The sequence below is a fragment of the Phoca vitulina genome, unplaced genomic scaffold (genome assembly GCF_004348235.1).
Source record: "Phoca vitulina isolate PV1807 unplaced genomic scaffold, GSC_HSeal_1.0 scaffold12, whole genome shotgun sequence".
NCBI lineage: Eukaryota > Metazoa > Chordata > Mammalia > Carnivora > Phocidae > Phoca > Phoca vitulina.
The window spans coordinates 3824326-3839988 of record NW_022589715.1 but is presented as its reverse complement, the minus strand read 5'-3'; the positions used below and the strand labels follow the sequence as shown (position 1 = coordinate 3839988).

The following is a 15663-nucleotide window of genomic DNA, read 5'->3' as shown; positions in this document are numbered from 1 at the left end:
TACATCTTAGGTAATACTTACTTGAATATTTTTGCTTTGTAATTTTTTTACATTTATTGCTTTCAATTCTGTTTTTCTTGTATTTTGTGTTTCGATTATTTTAAGAATTTAAAAATTAAAAGTACTGTTCTGTCAGTATTTGAAAATCATGTCATTCAAACTATTGCAAATGATGTGATTTATGAGGAACCATAATTATGTTTGAATTTCACTTTCTTTTGAATCTCTTGAGTGTAAAGAATATTTATGGAGTCAAAGCATAAATTAGGATACGAGTCAGAAATAGATGAAAAGCATTTCTTAATTGCTTTTCCTAACCTTTTTTCTGACACTGAGCTTTGAATTTGGGATTTTTAAAAGATTTCCTGGCTTGTTAGAGATCTGTGCCCGTGGGTCTCAGATAAGGCTAAGAGAAAAGTCTGGTAGCAGGAATAGTCTGAATTTCCTGACCTCCTGGTTAGTTTGGCCTTCCCTGTGCTGGATCCTTCTTTCTGTGAAATTAGTTAAGCTGGTGAATGTTCTGTGCAGAGAATGATTTGATATGTTTAGGACTCCAGAAAAGAATTAACAGATCACATCGCTGTATCTGATTCTTGTTGCTTTTCACTTTACACAGTGTTTGTGTTTACTAGCTCTTTTCTTTCTCTTGTTCAGAAAGACCTTGAATTAGCTGCAAGTGTTAACTTGTTTTCAGTTTAAGCTTTTTGGCTGAGTTGTGTATGTAGTCACGGACAGTAGTTTCTTTTCTTCATGTTGTCTTCAGCTCCTTAGGCTAGAGACTATCTGTAGTCAGGAGTGTATTATTTCTCAGTTTTTGTTTTATTTATATGAGAACTAAAACTACTCATTACTTGTTCTGGAGAAAAGTAGAAAGATGTGGTTACTTCTTTTTGGGAGCTATGTCCCCCCAAATGTTTTTCTAGCCTTTCTAGAGAAATGTTTTGAATATTTTTGGATATCAGTATTTGCTGAACGCTTTGCTAAGTGATTCCCATGGACTACTTCATTTCATCCTCACAGCAACCCTACAGATTTTATTAATATTCCTGCCATTTCATAAATGGGTAGACAGAAGCTCAGCAGAGGCCTTAGCTCACAGAACCTGTACACACTGGCACGAGGATGTAACACAGAGGTGTGTGCAAGGGACCCTTGGCTCTGCGTTTCTCCTGGTAAGCTGTGCAGGTGTTTTGTCTGTGGCCTTGGAGATCTTGGCTCCTTTCCCTCTTCTTTCAGATTTTTCTAATTTTTGTTTTTAATCTCCTGTATCTTGTTTATACTTTGCTCCTGGTTTTGTATGGGAAAAGATTCTAGAGAATGGCTGATTTTGAGACTTAAATACCTACTCACGCCAGGGAAGGAAATGGTCCTGAGGTAGCTGTGAGTATTCTCATCGTAAATCATGCGACTGGAGCCCCGGATTGACTAAACTTCTTCCCCCATCCTCACTGTTACTTTGGCACTTTGTCAGCAGTGGGGGAAACAATAAAGTAAATACTGTAATGCTTAATCATTTTCCTGCTTATAAATGGGCTCATATCAAAAATTCCATTCTGAGAAGGGCATTTTACAGAGCTATTAACTCCTTTGTAAAGATACGGTGGAAAACAGACGGATAGATTACAAAATAATTTTAGACCCCCAGAATCTTTACTAGCTCTTCACTTTGCATTTGAACATTTGGATCCTTCAAATTTAGAAATGGTAGATTAAATGGAGGCAGGATTAGGTTTTCTGACGTACTTAATATTGCAGTTGTTTATTTTAATTAAGCTAAATTAAAGTAAGAAATCCTTAATATCCTTTATTTCATCGAGCATTCCTAACCGCGAGACTTCTGAAAGTGCTTTGACAGGTCTGTAGTATTTTTACCGTGAGAAATGTTCAACAAAGAAATGCTTCTCTTCTTCTCTTCCTCCTCCCTCTGCCCCCTGAATAAAATTTAAGCATAGACAACATCTTCCCTCTGGCCCAGTTCAGTACCAGAAGCACCTAATCACACCATGTCTGCTCTCAAGGTCATAAATGTAGTGTTTCTAAATGAGCTGACGTTTACTGAAAAGTAAATTTAATCTGTCTCTGAGGTTTTATCTTTTTAAAGTTCATTTTGCCTTCCAGAAGGGGTATTGTTTTATGGAATTTATAGGGGCGTTGTGAAACCACCTATTGTGTGCTCTTGGAGCTCTTTTCCTATTTCTTCCTTGTCCTGCCTGGTCTTTCCTTTCCTTGATCCTTCTAGTTCATTGATCTTCTGCGTGCTACTCTTTTGTTATCCTAGAGGTTTTGTATTTCTTAGTCACTCCATTGTTTTACAAACATTGTCAACAAGATTATTTATCTTACTTTATTAATTTCACACTGACTTCCTAGACCGGGTTCTTCAGCGGTCTTTTTCAGAACTTCATCATTGACTTCTTTGACAAATAACTTTGTATCTTGTCATGTCATCTGTCTTCTGTTCACCTTCAGATTATTTTTGCTTTTTAGCTCTTTAAAAAAAAAAATTTCTTTCCTAAACAAGTCAGAGAAAAAATTTGTCTCTTCTCAATATGGTTACCCCAGGTGCTAACACTCTTGGGCTCTGGTCTTATAAGTGTTAAACTGTGGCTTAGCAGACATCTATAAATGCCATTGGGGTAGATAACTCTGAATGTGTCATTTGGCTGTGCAGTTTTGTCCTTCTAGAGCACTTACATTATAACCTTATGTGACCTCGCAGTCCCATACTGGTGTGTGTGTGTGTGTGTGTGTGTGTTTTGATTTGCCTTCTTAAAGAAACCATGGATAATATCGGTTGAGATAGTTCATAGATTCATACGCTTTACTAATAAGAGACCTTTACAAATGATATCACTTCATCCCCTGTTTCACTGGTGTGGAAACAGGCATGTGTGGGTTTAGTGACTGCTCCCTAGTCAGACGTTGGTGGCAAGGCTGGGAGAGAGCTCGGAGCCCTGCTTTCTATTTCAGTATTTTTCTATCCCAGTTGACTCTTGGAAAATTTTCTGATTCCAAATACTTCTGACTAAGGTGTGATTCCTAGTTCCATCGCCAAATCTGAAAGTATTTCACTGGTATGGGTAATAATTGCTACAGAATTTTCTAATTTCAGCCAGCGACTATCCATCGAATGCCTCCTGCGTGCTGAGGATGGGTTTGTGCTTTGTTGGCACACGAAAGAAGTGTCTGACATTATTTCTTCCCTTAACGATTGTGAGAACTTAGTTAAATTTATTAAAAAATTAACCCAAACTGGGGCACCTGGGTGGCTCAGTTGGTTAAGTGTCCTACTCTTGATTTTGGCTTAGGTCATGATCTCAGGGTTGTGAGATCGAGCCTCTTGTCATGCTCTGTGCTGGGTGTGGAACCTGCTTGAGATTCTCTCTTTCCCTCTTACTTTGCTCCCCCTACCCACCGCCCCAGCTCTCTCTCTCCCTAAAAAAAAAAAATTTAACCCAAACTTTCTTTTTTCTTTCTCTGCTGTTTTTCTTTAGATATTGTGCCTCATCCCCACTTTTAAAAAAATCTGGATTATCTTTTTTTTTTTTTACTATTATGAGATAGACATATGTTGATCTCTAATTACGTGTCAGGCATGAGTATTAAGGATGCAGAGTAAATCCCAGCGTGCGGGGTGTGCTACGTGGGGGTCCAGCTGACAAACCATGCAGTGTACTTTATGCAGTGATTCTCAGCCAGGCCAGTTTTGCCCCCCCGTATGATTTTAGGCAATGTCCAAACACATTTGTCCTTGTCACAAGTGGATGAGGTGTTGGGCAGGGCTAGCGGCATTCCCAGGAGAGGCCAGTGATGCCGTTCAGCACACCACACGGCACGGGCCTGCCCCCACAACAAACAGCCGTCTGACTGCACATGGCAGTACTGTCGAGGTCGAGAAAACTAGGTGCACAGTGATAATTGCTGTATTCAAAGCAGCTCCCATGTGCTTGGTGTGTTCTGTGCCTGGCTCCGTCTCGTGATGGAGGTGTGGATAAGTTGCTATTGCCCCTAGTTTGGTTTAGGGGTCTGGGAAGGCTGAGTTGAATCTGGAGGACAAGAAGAAGAAGGGACAGGCCTACCAAGCAGAGGGCATGGTGGGGGCAGCCATCTGGAGGTGACAGGCGCATCTGGGGCCCTGTAGGTGGTTCACTATGCCTAGAAGTTGAGAGACAAGCTGAAGGCGAGAGAGAAAGTCACTCAAGAAGAGGGTGAGGAAGTAGCAGAGTAGAAGCTGGGAAGTGGGTAGCTTTGTATGCCATGCTAAGGCGTTTGGTCGTTACGTAAAGGCTGTAGGAAACCAAAAAAGAGGTTTTAAGTGGATCATTACCTGGGCAGATTTGTCTTTTGGGAGGATAAATTCAGTGTTTCAAGGAGAACTAATTGGAAGGGGGCAACTAGAGAGACGTTGACTCAGAGGCACTCATTCAGGTAAGAAATGAGCCACAAAGTTACAGTAGGGCCGGGAAAATGGTTGAATTTCAGAGTTATGAAAGAGGTGGAATCTCTTGGTAGGGCAGCAGGGAAGAGAAGATGAAGGGTCCGGTCACTGATTCCTGACTTGGGCAAGCATAGGTAGAACACATGTGCCCCCTCCCCAAAGGGAGATGCACAGGTCTTGTTAACAGCAACCGCGTGGAGCCTCCAGCCCGGCATCTTTGGGGGGTTACCTGCTTTTCCCGTCCGCTCTGGATGTAGCCTCTATGATGCCAAGGTTAAGCCTGCCATGTTAGCACATCCGCCCACCAGGGTGGAGCAAGAACATCCTTGCTCCGCCGCAGTAAAAACTGCTTATGGGAAGGAGGGGAGAGTGGGACTGCTCGGCAGCTCCTGTTTCACCACCGCCGGGGAGGCCAACAGGACCCCTGCGCACTGGCTGCGGACGGAACTCCTGGGTTGGCCGGTTTGGCTGCTTTTGGTTTTGCTCTCTGAGGGGATCTCTCTTGTCCATGGTCCTTTGTAGCTCATCGGGGAGGGTGTTTACTTCGTGTTGCAGCTCAGATGTCACCTCCTCAGAGAGCTTTTCTCTGACCTCCCGATACAAAATAGGCGTCCCGATTTTTATTGCCGTGTTGCAGCTATCAGCTGGGGCGTTACTTGTTTGACTCTTGGCCCCGCTTCTGCTGGAATGTCAGGGCATCAGGGGAGGAGGGGCTTGGCTGGTGTGCTCGCTCGGAGTCGCTAAGACCTGTGATATCTGGCTCCTGTTTTTTGAAAGAGTGGATACATGCATGAGAAAGGTAGAGAGTGCTCAAGAGGAATAGGATTAAAAAAGAAACAAAACTTTTATTTCTGCTGGGAGAGAGGAAGATGAGTTCAGGTTTGGATATGATGAGTTTTAGCAATATTCAGGTGCAGATGGCCGAGAGGCCATTGAACACGCAAGTGACACTCAGGGGGTCGGTGCAGTAAAGCTGGCTGACGTGTCCTGGGCCCTTCCTCAGTGCCAGGCTCGGTTCTCAGCCCTTTCCTGATCTTAGCAAAGTGGAGCTGTACATTGGTGGCAGCAGAAGAGAAAGACGGCGGGGTGGGACCGTTCAGAGAGCGTGCATGAGAAAAACAGTAGGGACAGACCCCCCCGGGGGACACCGGTATATGAGAGGCGAGCAGAGAAAGGGGCACCTCTGGGAAGGGGCAGCCCGAGGGGCAGGCGGAAGCCAGGGCCAGGGGCACAGGTGGAGCGCTTACCGGGGGTCTCAGCGGGATCTGAAAAGTGTCCCTGGACCTCAGCATCAGAGAAGTGACCCGGGAAGAGCTGTTTGAGGAAACCCTGGGGAAAGGAACTTGGTTGAGGGCTGGAGAATTTAAAGTTGCCCCTGAGACAGAGCGGGCCGGAGGAAGACTTTGAAAATGCAGCGAGGGCAGGACAGGGCGGCGCTGTGATTCCTGGCTGGCGGTGGGGATTGATGGCCGCCGGGGCGCTGGGGGAGGGATGGGCTCCGACGTCTCTCTGTGAACCTTGAGATTTTGCTGTGCTGTCCTTTTCCCGCTGGGGCGGGAGGCAGTAGCACGGTGCCAGCCACCTTGCTTCCCTGCCCAGGCCGCCGCGGGGGCCACCGGCCCCCGCTCCGGGCTCAGCCCCTCTCAGCCCCCCTCAGCCCCCCTCAGCCCCCCTCAGCCCCGGGGCACGGCTCTAGGGAGAGTTCCTTTACTTGTCTCGCTGGGATCAGCTCCTAGCCGTGTGCTTTGTGCTTTTCCGGGTTGCTGTGGCTTCACCTGGCCGTGCTTCCACCTCCTTCCAGCCCGCCTGGCGCTGTGGTTGCGGGACAGCCATCTTTCAGGAGTCGTCGGGCGACCAGCGCTGTGGCGGCTCAGCAGAGCCACGGCTGCACGTTTCATAACGAGCCCTAGGTTACAGCCGGACCCAGGAGTTTAAGAATGTGCATCTGTCTTCTTCTTTATGTTTTTGCCGTGACAGACATTAGGTTTCGAACTGGGGAGGTACAGCTAGTGTTTTTAAGAACGTGCTGCCCAGATGTAAAGGATCCCTCAGTCTCCTGATGCATGGATGCTAAAACTCTTCACCTTGTTTGACAGTGTCTAGCTTCAATGTGCCTGGAGATAATGGAGTCAGGTGACATAGAGAATGAAGTGTTTTTCTCTTTGTTGCTTTTGAGAGGAAGTACGTTTGGTAGAGTTTAAAAAATGGCTCTAGCCTCTGGTGCCTAAGTTCATCTCTTGATAGTCTGCTTAGAAATGTGAACAAATTATGTGATAGCATATGAAAAAGCCACAAAGTACAAAAATCTACAGAATACTTATGTGTAGGTTTTCCTTTAAAACTAGCCTGCTCCATCAAAGGGAATATGGTTATGCTGTCAGCCCAAGTGAAGCATATTCAGTCAAGGTGACCAGACCAGACATTTCATTCTTGCCAGAACAAAATGGCATGCAGTCTGGGAAGGGCTCTGTGGGGAGGGACCATTTAGGAGGAGAGGCGTGGTTGTATATGTTCTCCAAAGATGGTAACATTTGGTACTCAGATTTTCGATAATACCACTGAGTACATGACTGATAAAGAGGCATTTAGCTCCTTCAAAGATGAAACTTCTTGGTGTTTCTCAGCTTTTTGTTGTTAGGACTTCTTTACACTCTTAAAATTCATTGAAGACCCCAAAGAACTTTTGTTTACATAAGTCATATTGATGGATAATTACTCCATTATAGGATAAAATTTTTAAAAATTTACTAATTCATTTAAAAATACCAATAAGAAATTCATTAATGTTTACACAAATAGCATATTTTTACGAAAAATAACTCTAATTTCAAAAATTCAGTGAGAAACAGTGGCATTCCTGTGCATTTTTGTTAATCTTGTTAATACCTGGCTTAATTCAAGAGAGCTAGAGTCTCAAATCTGCTTCTACATTCAGCCTGGCATTTGGAATATTTCACTATAAGTCATGAAAGAATGAAAGTGAAAAAGACAAATCATGCCTTCGTATTTCTGAGAAAATAATTTTGAGCTCATGAACCCTAAGAGTGTCTCAGGGACCTCCTGGCGGGGGGTTCCTGGGCCACACTTTGAGAACCACTGGGCTAAACCATACGTTCTTGAAAGCAGAGACCATTGCCTTGCTTTCCTCTTCTGTTCCATGGGGCCTGGTAAATACTCGTTATATTGACTCCTCAGATGTGTTTACTGTTTCAACTTTCCTCTGTAAAATCCAGAGAGAGGACCCATCTGGTCAATGGGGACTGAACTCCCGTTCCGGGATGCCTTCCTCCTTAATTAGTCACGCCCTAAGAATCCATCTCCGGCCTTTGACTCAGCAGCCAGAGGGGTGCCGCTGGCCTCTTTTCCCCAGTCTGACGGCATTGCAGACTGGGTACAAATCAAGATAAGTAGTTGAGGGAAAAACTATTCCCTTTAGAGTACAGTGAGTTCTCGGAAGCCTTAGAGGTTGCTGGGGGAAGAAGCTAGAATTGTTTCCTAGAAACAGCGGGAAAGTCTCTGCAGAAGTGTGCGGGGCCTGCTGGCACATGGGATCCACTGTGCTCTCCAGGAAGCATATGTGCTCTTGCAGTTCGAGTTTTCTGCACCAAGGCACGTGGCAGGTGGCCCGCAGAGCGAGTGGGAAGCCGTCCTCAGCTCTCCAAGGAACAGCATTCGCATTTGCCAAATGTTATGTTCATGTTTCTCCAAACTTGCGGTAGAAATATGCACACTTAGGCTGAAAATATGCATACTGTTAGTATTAAGTTTTCAGACTTTTGATACAATGTAGGTAAACAATATCAAGAGGTATCTTAAAAGTTACGCGGTAAATTTTGCCTAAGACAAAGATGTGTACAACTTAGGATATTTACATTAGAGCAAATTTATTTATCAGCCAAGGTGAGGAAAGTCTTCATGAATATAGTAGCGTAAAAGCAATTGTTTTTGCATTTGACTTGCAAGGGAATGGAAGCAAAAACTGTTTAAAAACAGCATGATTTTGTCTGCTTTATCTGAATGAGTAGTGGCATTTTCTAACTGCTTGTTTCTTGGGCACATAAATCATGGTGGTGCATTCTTACTAATAGTCTTTGAACTTCTTTCTCTGTCCTTTTCTTCCGGGCCGTATATTGCTGCCTTTAGCGCTTCAGCATGGAAGGGATCTCAAATGTCATTCAGAATGGCCTCCGCCACACCTTTGGAAATTCAGGTGGAGAGAAACAGGTGCTGGGTTATCCTTATTTTCCTCATTCTCTGCTTTTTCATTTCCTGTGTAAGTGAAGGTCCTGTGAAAGCTGGCAGTTTTACTAATTTACTAAGACTGTTGCTTAAAAGAGAGAAGTGAAAGTTCATCATTTTTATAGTCTCGATAATGCATACAATTCCCTTTAGGCAAAAGCATTTTTCAAATTGAACAAAAGACTAAATGCATTCTTAATACATGTTTTAGAACTCCATTTTCTACTACCTTTAAACAAATTGCACTGACATAATGAGTTGCATGTATAGAATATATAACTAAACTAGAATATACTATGCTAATTCTAAAAGTTTGAGAAACAAGATATTTTGCGGGGGGAAGAAAGCTGATGTCGGTGTCTTTTTGACAGGAGTTCTAGGTCAAACATGTCAGTAAGAGTATATATATCTTACCTCCTTTTAAATGAAATTCAAGTGTTTTTAAGGTGTATCATGTAGTTAGCCAACTCACTCTCTGCCAAGTGAGGCATGCGACATGATTTATATAAAATTATACATGGATAGAAGTACACAGTCAAATGTGTAGTAATTTGTTTTATATTAACATTTTTGTATAGTGATTTAAGGAGGATCATGAACACAGGAAACACATCTACATTAATGAGTGTGCTTAAAATTACTTTTCACAATTTGAAATTTTCACTTCACAAAGAAAACTTTTCAGTATAGCTCTTAAGACTTAGAAAGTGTGCAGAATGTAGCTTTTGGCAGTTTATCAAAAGAAAGCATTTGAGCGTAGAAGGGCAAGAAGGGCAAGAATCAATATTAAATAATCCTTCACACAGACATTTCCAGCTCCATGAAGGGATGGTCTAATTTTTTTTTTTTTTTATTCTGGCACCTCTACCTCTCTCAAACTCACAGGATGGCATAATGGCTTCCGGACTGACCCACACATACCAGTGGGCCAGAGAGCGTAGCTGGCTAGTGCGCTGGGGGTGGGGTGGGGCTGGCGCTGCTTCCTGATGCTCTCAGAGGCCAGCTTGCCTGCCGCTCACGCTGTTGTGAAGCCCCAGGGGGCTTGTTTCCGGCTTCCTTCACAGAGAAACATTCAGTGCTACAATTGGGTATCACCTTGGAGAAGTCTACACCAAAAAGATGGTGGGAATTGTTTCTTACACATGGAATAATTCACTTTTCCTACTTTTCTGTACCTAAGGAGCCAGTTCCTGTTAAACCATTTTACCTTGTCTTTTGATTATGAGGTCACCCAAGGGTGAAATCACTCACGGAGGGTTAGGAATAGAGCAGAGATTTAGAGCAAGGACTAAGTAATGGGTGGGTCTTAAAAGATTCTGAGTAGAAGACAGTAGATCTCCAGATGAGCACATGCAAACCACACTGAACTAGGTAGTTGTTGGTGGAGTGGTCAGAATAGGAACATCTGGACAATAATTTTTAGATTCTGCTTTCATGGGACATACTTAATAGGCCATAAATCTGATACTTGTGAGCCTTTACAGTGGTGAACGAGACTGTTTGTCTCAGTATCAGATGTGAATTTTTATTATTCACTAGGCCATTCTCTCCTTTCACTTTTCTCTTTTCCCTTAATGCCTTTGAACGTCCTAAATAATTTAAAATAATAATAATAATACACCTCTAAAATTGGTACGTGTGTCTAAGATAGCTTCTGGAAGAAGCTGGTATGTGTTTTTAAAGTTGTCAAGTTATCCATGTGACCATTTTGTTCAACCAGAAAAAAATGGTCTGAAACAGAATTATTTGGCTGTTGGGAATGATTTGGTTTATGCAGAACTGTTACAACTACGTTTTTAGTTTTAAATTACTATTTCCAAAATATGTTGAAAATATACAAGGAGAATGCTAGATAAGACTTTAATAATGAACAAATTGAATAGATCACCCTCAGACCTACTTTTGTGAAATTTTCAATAACTGAAAGATGAAAAAATGGATATTTATGTTAACATTGGGCTTGAATGAAGCAGATAGAGGTGGGCAAAAAAATGAGCTCCAGCTGAGATAGTAAGATACCTCATGTTTCATGTTATAAAATAGACCTTTAGTAACTGTATCAAAATTTTGCAGATAAGGTCATTCTGAGTTAAGTGACTTTTTTTTTTTTTTTTTTTTGACTTGGCAGTACTTGACCACAGTCATTCCTTATGAGAAAAAAAACGGACCACCATCTGTTGAAGATCTTCAAATATTAACAAAAAGTGAGCAAAGATGAAATTAAACTCTTATCGTATTTACTTTTGCTGATTCAAAATACTGATTTTGGTTGGTTGTTGCTGTTTTGCTTTGTCAATTTAGGGTAGTAAATGATGGATGATGTCATCATTTATTGAGAATGAAACCATGGATGGCTTATAACATCAAACATGACACTAAATCCAGAGTTGATTTGTATTTTTTGTGCTTTTTCTTTTTGAAATATTTACAAGCTGAACTTTTGAGGAAAAAAAGTGTAACTTGATTCTCCATCATCTCTTGGATGTTTAAGAACATATCATTTATCAATAAATAAGGTCCTTCATGGATCTTCTATAAATATGATTGTCAGTAACTCAATAGGAAAGATTTAGAATGCGGCCTAAAACACTCTCCTTTCTTGGGAATGTAGAACCCTGAATCCAAGGTAGTAGTCACAGGTAGAATTTGAATTGGTAGTACTATTTTAAGAAGAGTCACTCAGCAAATATTAAAAAGGCCTATTCTGTGCCAGGCTGCGTTCTGGACATTGAGATACTTTAGTGAACAAAGCAGACAAAAATACTCCACCTTCAGGAGGCTTGCATTTTAAAATAATTTGTTAGACTTAAATATACATTCCATTGACTGTCTCTTATGAGAGCCATAAATGAGCCATGAATTCTGGTTCTATCCCCGTTATTTACAGTGATATCCTTGGATGTTACTTACTTTCTCATGGTCACAATGAAAAACAAGGATAAAAGTATTTGCTACGTTTCCCTTATAGTAAATAAATTAACATAAGTTTGATTTGGGGTAAGTCAGCTTTGTCTTCCTTGAAGGGACTGGATTTGCTGACCTGTTAGGTTCTTTCTACTGTAAATATTTGTAATAACTGCTGATTAAAGAGGGAGCCAAGTGAGAGGGAATCACAGGAATGGATACTGGTGACGAGAGCTCTTTTGGAATTTAGGGATATGGAGGCATGGATGGGATGAGCGCAAGGGAGGTGCCTGCCTGCTACCTGGAGTTGTTATTCCTTCCTTTGGTGAACAATACTTTCAAAGCCTTTTATACCAAAATATGGATAAATCAAGTGATGCTAGCCAGTCTAAAATAGAGAATGAGGAGATTAACTGGCTGGCCAGCCTTCTGATTTTCCAGAGGAACTCATGACGTTAGAGTGTCCAAGATCACACAGGGGAATGGTTAATTACAGGCCTGGGTCTCTTAGTTCCCACTCCACTGTACTTTTTAATAATGCTAGCTTATGGCATGTGATTTTATGTAGAACTGGAAACAAATCTAAAACATCATGGGAAGCAGAAATACTGAACAGAGTAGCCCTTTCAGAAGGGGACATAAATATTGCCTTGGAAGCCAGGAATTACTGAAAAACCTCGGCTTCTCAGATCAAGGACAAACATACTTGGCCAAACCAAAGTCATCATAATTCCCACATCAAAATGTCCTCAGGCTGATTCTTAGATGAAGACGGCCATCATTTGGAATCTCTGGGTGAGTGAACGTGTGTAGGGGGTGTGAATGAATGTCCAAGTTAGTATGAGTTTCACTTTGAAAGTAAGAAGTGGTTATCTCCTAAAAACCTGGGGGAGAACTGGAGCCTCTGCGGCCACCACCTTGGAGATGTTGGTCACAGGAGACGTCCTGGGGGGAGGGGTAGCGTTTCTGGTTATGTAGCCTTCCTCATAAAAGCTATTGGAAGCACACAGCAATAGTAGTAAGAATTAGAATAATGTTAGTTGTGTTCATAAATACGGCTAATGCTTACATAGCCTATATTCTGTGTGGGGCACTGTTCTAAGCCCTTCACATCCGAATTAGTAACTTGGTAATCATAACAAGCCTGAGACTGGTCTGATGATGGTTCTCATCTTACAAATGAGGAACTTGGTGTACTGGGCGGTTAAGGAACTAGCTCGAAGTCCCACAACGAGGAAGTGGGAAAGACAGGGTTTAAGCCCAGGTTTATTGACTTGCCAGTTACACCATGTTGTTTTGTCCTATGTCTGGGGGAAAAGAGTGTGGCATTTTCCCCGGTATGCTCTGGGGAGAATAGTGTGCAAGTGTAGCGTTTATTCATGTGTTTATGTGTACCTGGGTGGCCTAGAGTTTTAACCACTCTAATAGCTGATTTTTCTATTCGTCTTTGCTTAGAGATGAAATTGTCAAAGATTTCCTTTAGGATGAGGCTAATTCGCCAAGGTTCCTTCATAGTCTAGAAGGAGGCAGCCTGGCTGGGTGTTGCTCTGTGAGGTCTGTTCTTTGTGTTGGTCTTTTACCCATTTCTAAGAAGGCTGACAGACATGCTCCTTGGAGAGTGTAGCTAACTAGTCATTTATCTAAGACTTTCTCCAGCTTGTGAGATCTGCCGACTGAGGCTATCCTGCTCCCCGGGGCCTACGGAAGTGCTCACGATGGGACCTCGCTCTCCAGTATTTATGATGACAGACCTGAGGCTCTGTGTAAATAACCTGATGCCTCTTTCCTGATTCCACTGTTTGGAAGTTTTAAATCAGGGAGATGAGTCTCGGGCAATAGGAATGTTCTCATCTGAGTAAGGACTTAACCACAGTACGTTCTTGAGCATTTGTGGGTGTATTTCCATATCCAGAAAATAATAATTTGCATGGATGGGTTATACCATATAATTAATTAATGCTACAGTGTAAATGAGATCTTCGATGGGAATTTGAAATTGTTGCCTTGTCTTTCTCACCTTTATTTTTCAGTTCTTCGTGCCATGAAAGAGGACAGTGAAAAGGTCCCGAGCTTGTTAACCGATTATATACTGAAAGGTGAGTGTTAGGATGTGGTGTGCGCGATGGTTGGAAAGATTTGATGAGTCGATGAATGCATCATCTTGCTAAGAGATAAGAAAATAATTCCCAAACGCACTTTAATCAATGTCATTTGTGTAGAGTGAGGATAGATGCATGGCTTACTTATGCTATGCATGTTACAAATTATGGTATATAAAATTCAACTCTTATTTGGGGTCTTGAGCTGGTGGAAATACGTTGCACAACTCAGCTGTAAGCATGGAGGCAGGCAGTGGGGGAAATATTATGGAGACATTCCCACAACTATGTGAGTCTGAGGTGTTGACTGACACTGGGAGGGGTTGAGTAGGGTGGTCTCTGCCATCTTGGGGACAATGGAAAGGGAAGGACAGATCGTGAGGATGGATGAAAGAAAGAATAGTCAAATCAGTGAAGAGTCCCAAAGGGAATATGAGAGGGATTGTTGTAAGGGACAGGCAGGGGAGGGAGAAAAAGAATGGATTTTCATCAACTAGGACAATAAAAAATGAGCCATAAATCTTAGCAAGATCAGTATCACAGGTTGGGAACAGGGATGAGGCAAAGGAAGGTCATTTGAGAAGTTAATGAGGAAAGATCAAAATTTGGATGATAAAGAGGGAACTGATGAACTTATTTAATTATAGGCAAAACTAATACTAAACTAAAACTAATACTAATACAGTGAAATTATTTTCTGTAAGGCAGCAGTTATCCAGGTGATGGATTTTCCAAGCATCACAAAATGCATCCTGTAGGGTGTGATCCAATATTGAGAGCAATCCTCTTCTGCTAACATTTTCCTTTGGGTTCTCTCTCTTCTCCGTCAAGAGTTGCTGGCTGAACTATAGGAAGTTTGGGATTTCTGATATGTTAGGTAACTCAGATGAGACCTTTCTTTAATCATAGCTTCATAAAAGGGAACCTCAGAATGTACTGGGAGCTCCAAGTGAGTGATATATTAAGTATCACCTGTAAGAGACTTGGAGTGGAGCCAGTCATTAGTAGGTTAGGGGTAGGGGTAGGGGTTTGAAAAGAATAAATTGAAATTTTAAATAAGTTGTGTTCTTCTGATGGAGGGCTTTTTCTTCCTATTACATTCTGAATTTTCTTTTTTAATACCTGACACCTTTGTTTGCTTTTATGTTGTGCTAGCATTGGTATGAAAGCTGGATTGTTCTGAGGTTTGTTCCTACAGATGTGAAACAGGAATGAGATGAACATAAAGAACATGTCTTAATTTTTAATTATAGCGGGTCCCTAGGGCACTACCATGAACGCCAGAAATAGAATGAGCTTCTGAAACATTCTCTGGCTATTTTATCATTTGACTGCATGGAAGAATTTTATGACCCAGAGAACAGAGTGCTCCGGGGGCAAATGACGTTGCAGTTTTTCCTCTGAAAACCCAGGCCTGTAACTGAACCTCTACCACGTGCCTTCGGGAAGCAGCGCTTACCTAATTCTGCGCTCCCCGCTCCAGCCTGTGAGCCGGGCCAGGCCGGAGCTGCGTCTCACGGGCTGCCTGTGTGCGTGTGTTGTGGCTTTGTCGCAGCTTTGTGAGGCCTGGGTGGAAAAGCAGCTAGGGTTCAGAGCCAGGGGGTGACTGTGCGGCCCGAGCATGTGAGTGGGCCCGTGGGTGACGCTCAGAGGTGTTCAGTCGCGTGGGCACGTATGGACGGCGGTTATGCACACGGGGTGACTGAAAATGCGCTCTTCCACCCATCTGGCTCTTCCACAGCCAGTCAGCGATTCCTCTACCTTGGGGGGTGGGTCCCCAGCCCACTAGAAGGTTCGCCTGGCGGGGGGGTCCTGCTCAAGGGAAAATTCTCCTTCTGCTTTCTTGGTGGGACTTCCTCATGGTTGTGTAACAACAAAGACCATGGCTTGGCTGCTAAGTGTTCATTTTAATGCGAAGGTATGAAATGAAAGAAGGTAGAAGAGTGGCCTCATTTGGCCTGAGAAGGGTGGGATGGATGCGGT

The 15663-nt window shown here is 42.6% G+C and overlaps 1 protein-coding gene across 2 annotated transcripts in view; it reads left to right on the top strand.

Moving 5' to 3' along the window:
- FEZ2 (fasciculation and elongation protein zeta 2) overlaps nt 1-15663 on the top strand; it is a 43214-nt gene that overhangs the window by 24166 nt on the left and 3385 nt on the right. Inside the window, exons 6-8 of one of the 2 annotated variants that reach the window (XM_032410286.1) lie at nt 8582-8662; nt 10806-10881; nt 13612-13677. In XM_032410286.1, coding sequence (XP_032266177.1) covers nt 8582-8662; nt 10806-10881; nt 13612-13677 — 223 coding nt within the window. The remainder of the gene's footprint in view (nt 1-8581; nt 8663-10805; nt 10882-13611; nt 13678-15663) is intronic. The other variant, XM_032410288.1, reaches the window with a different exon arrangement.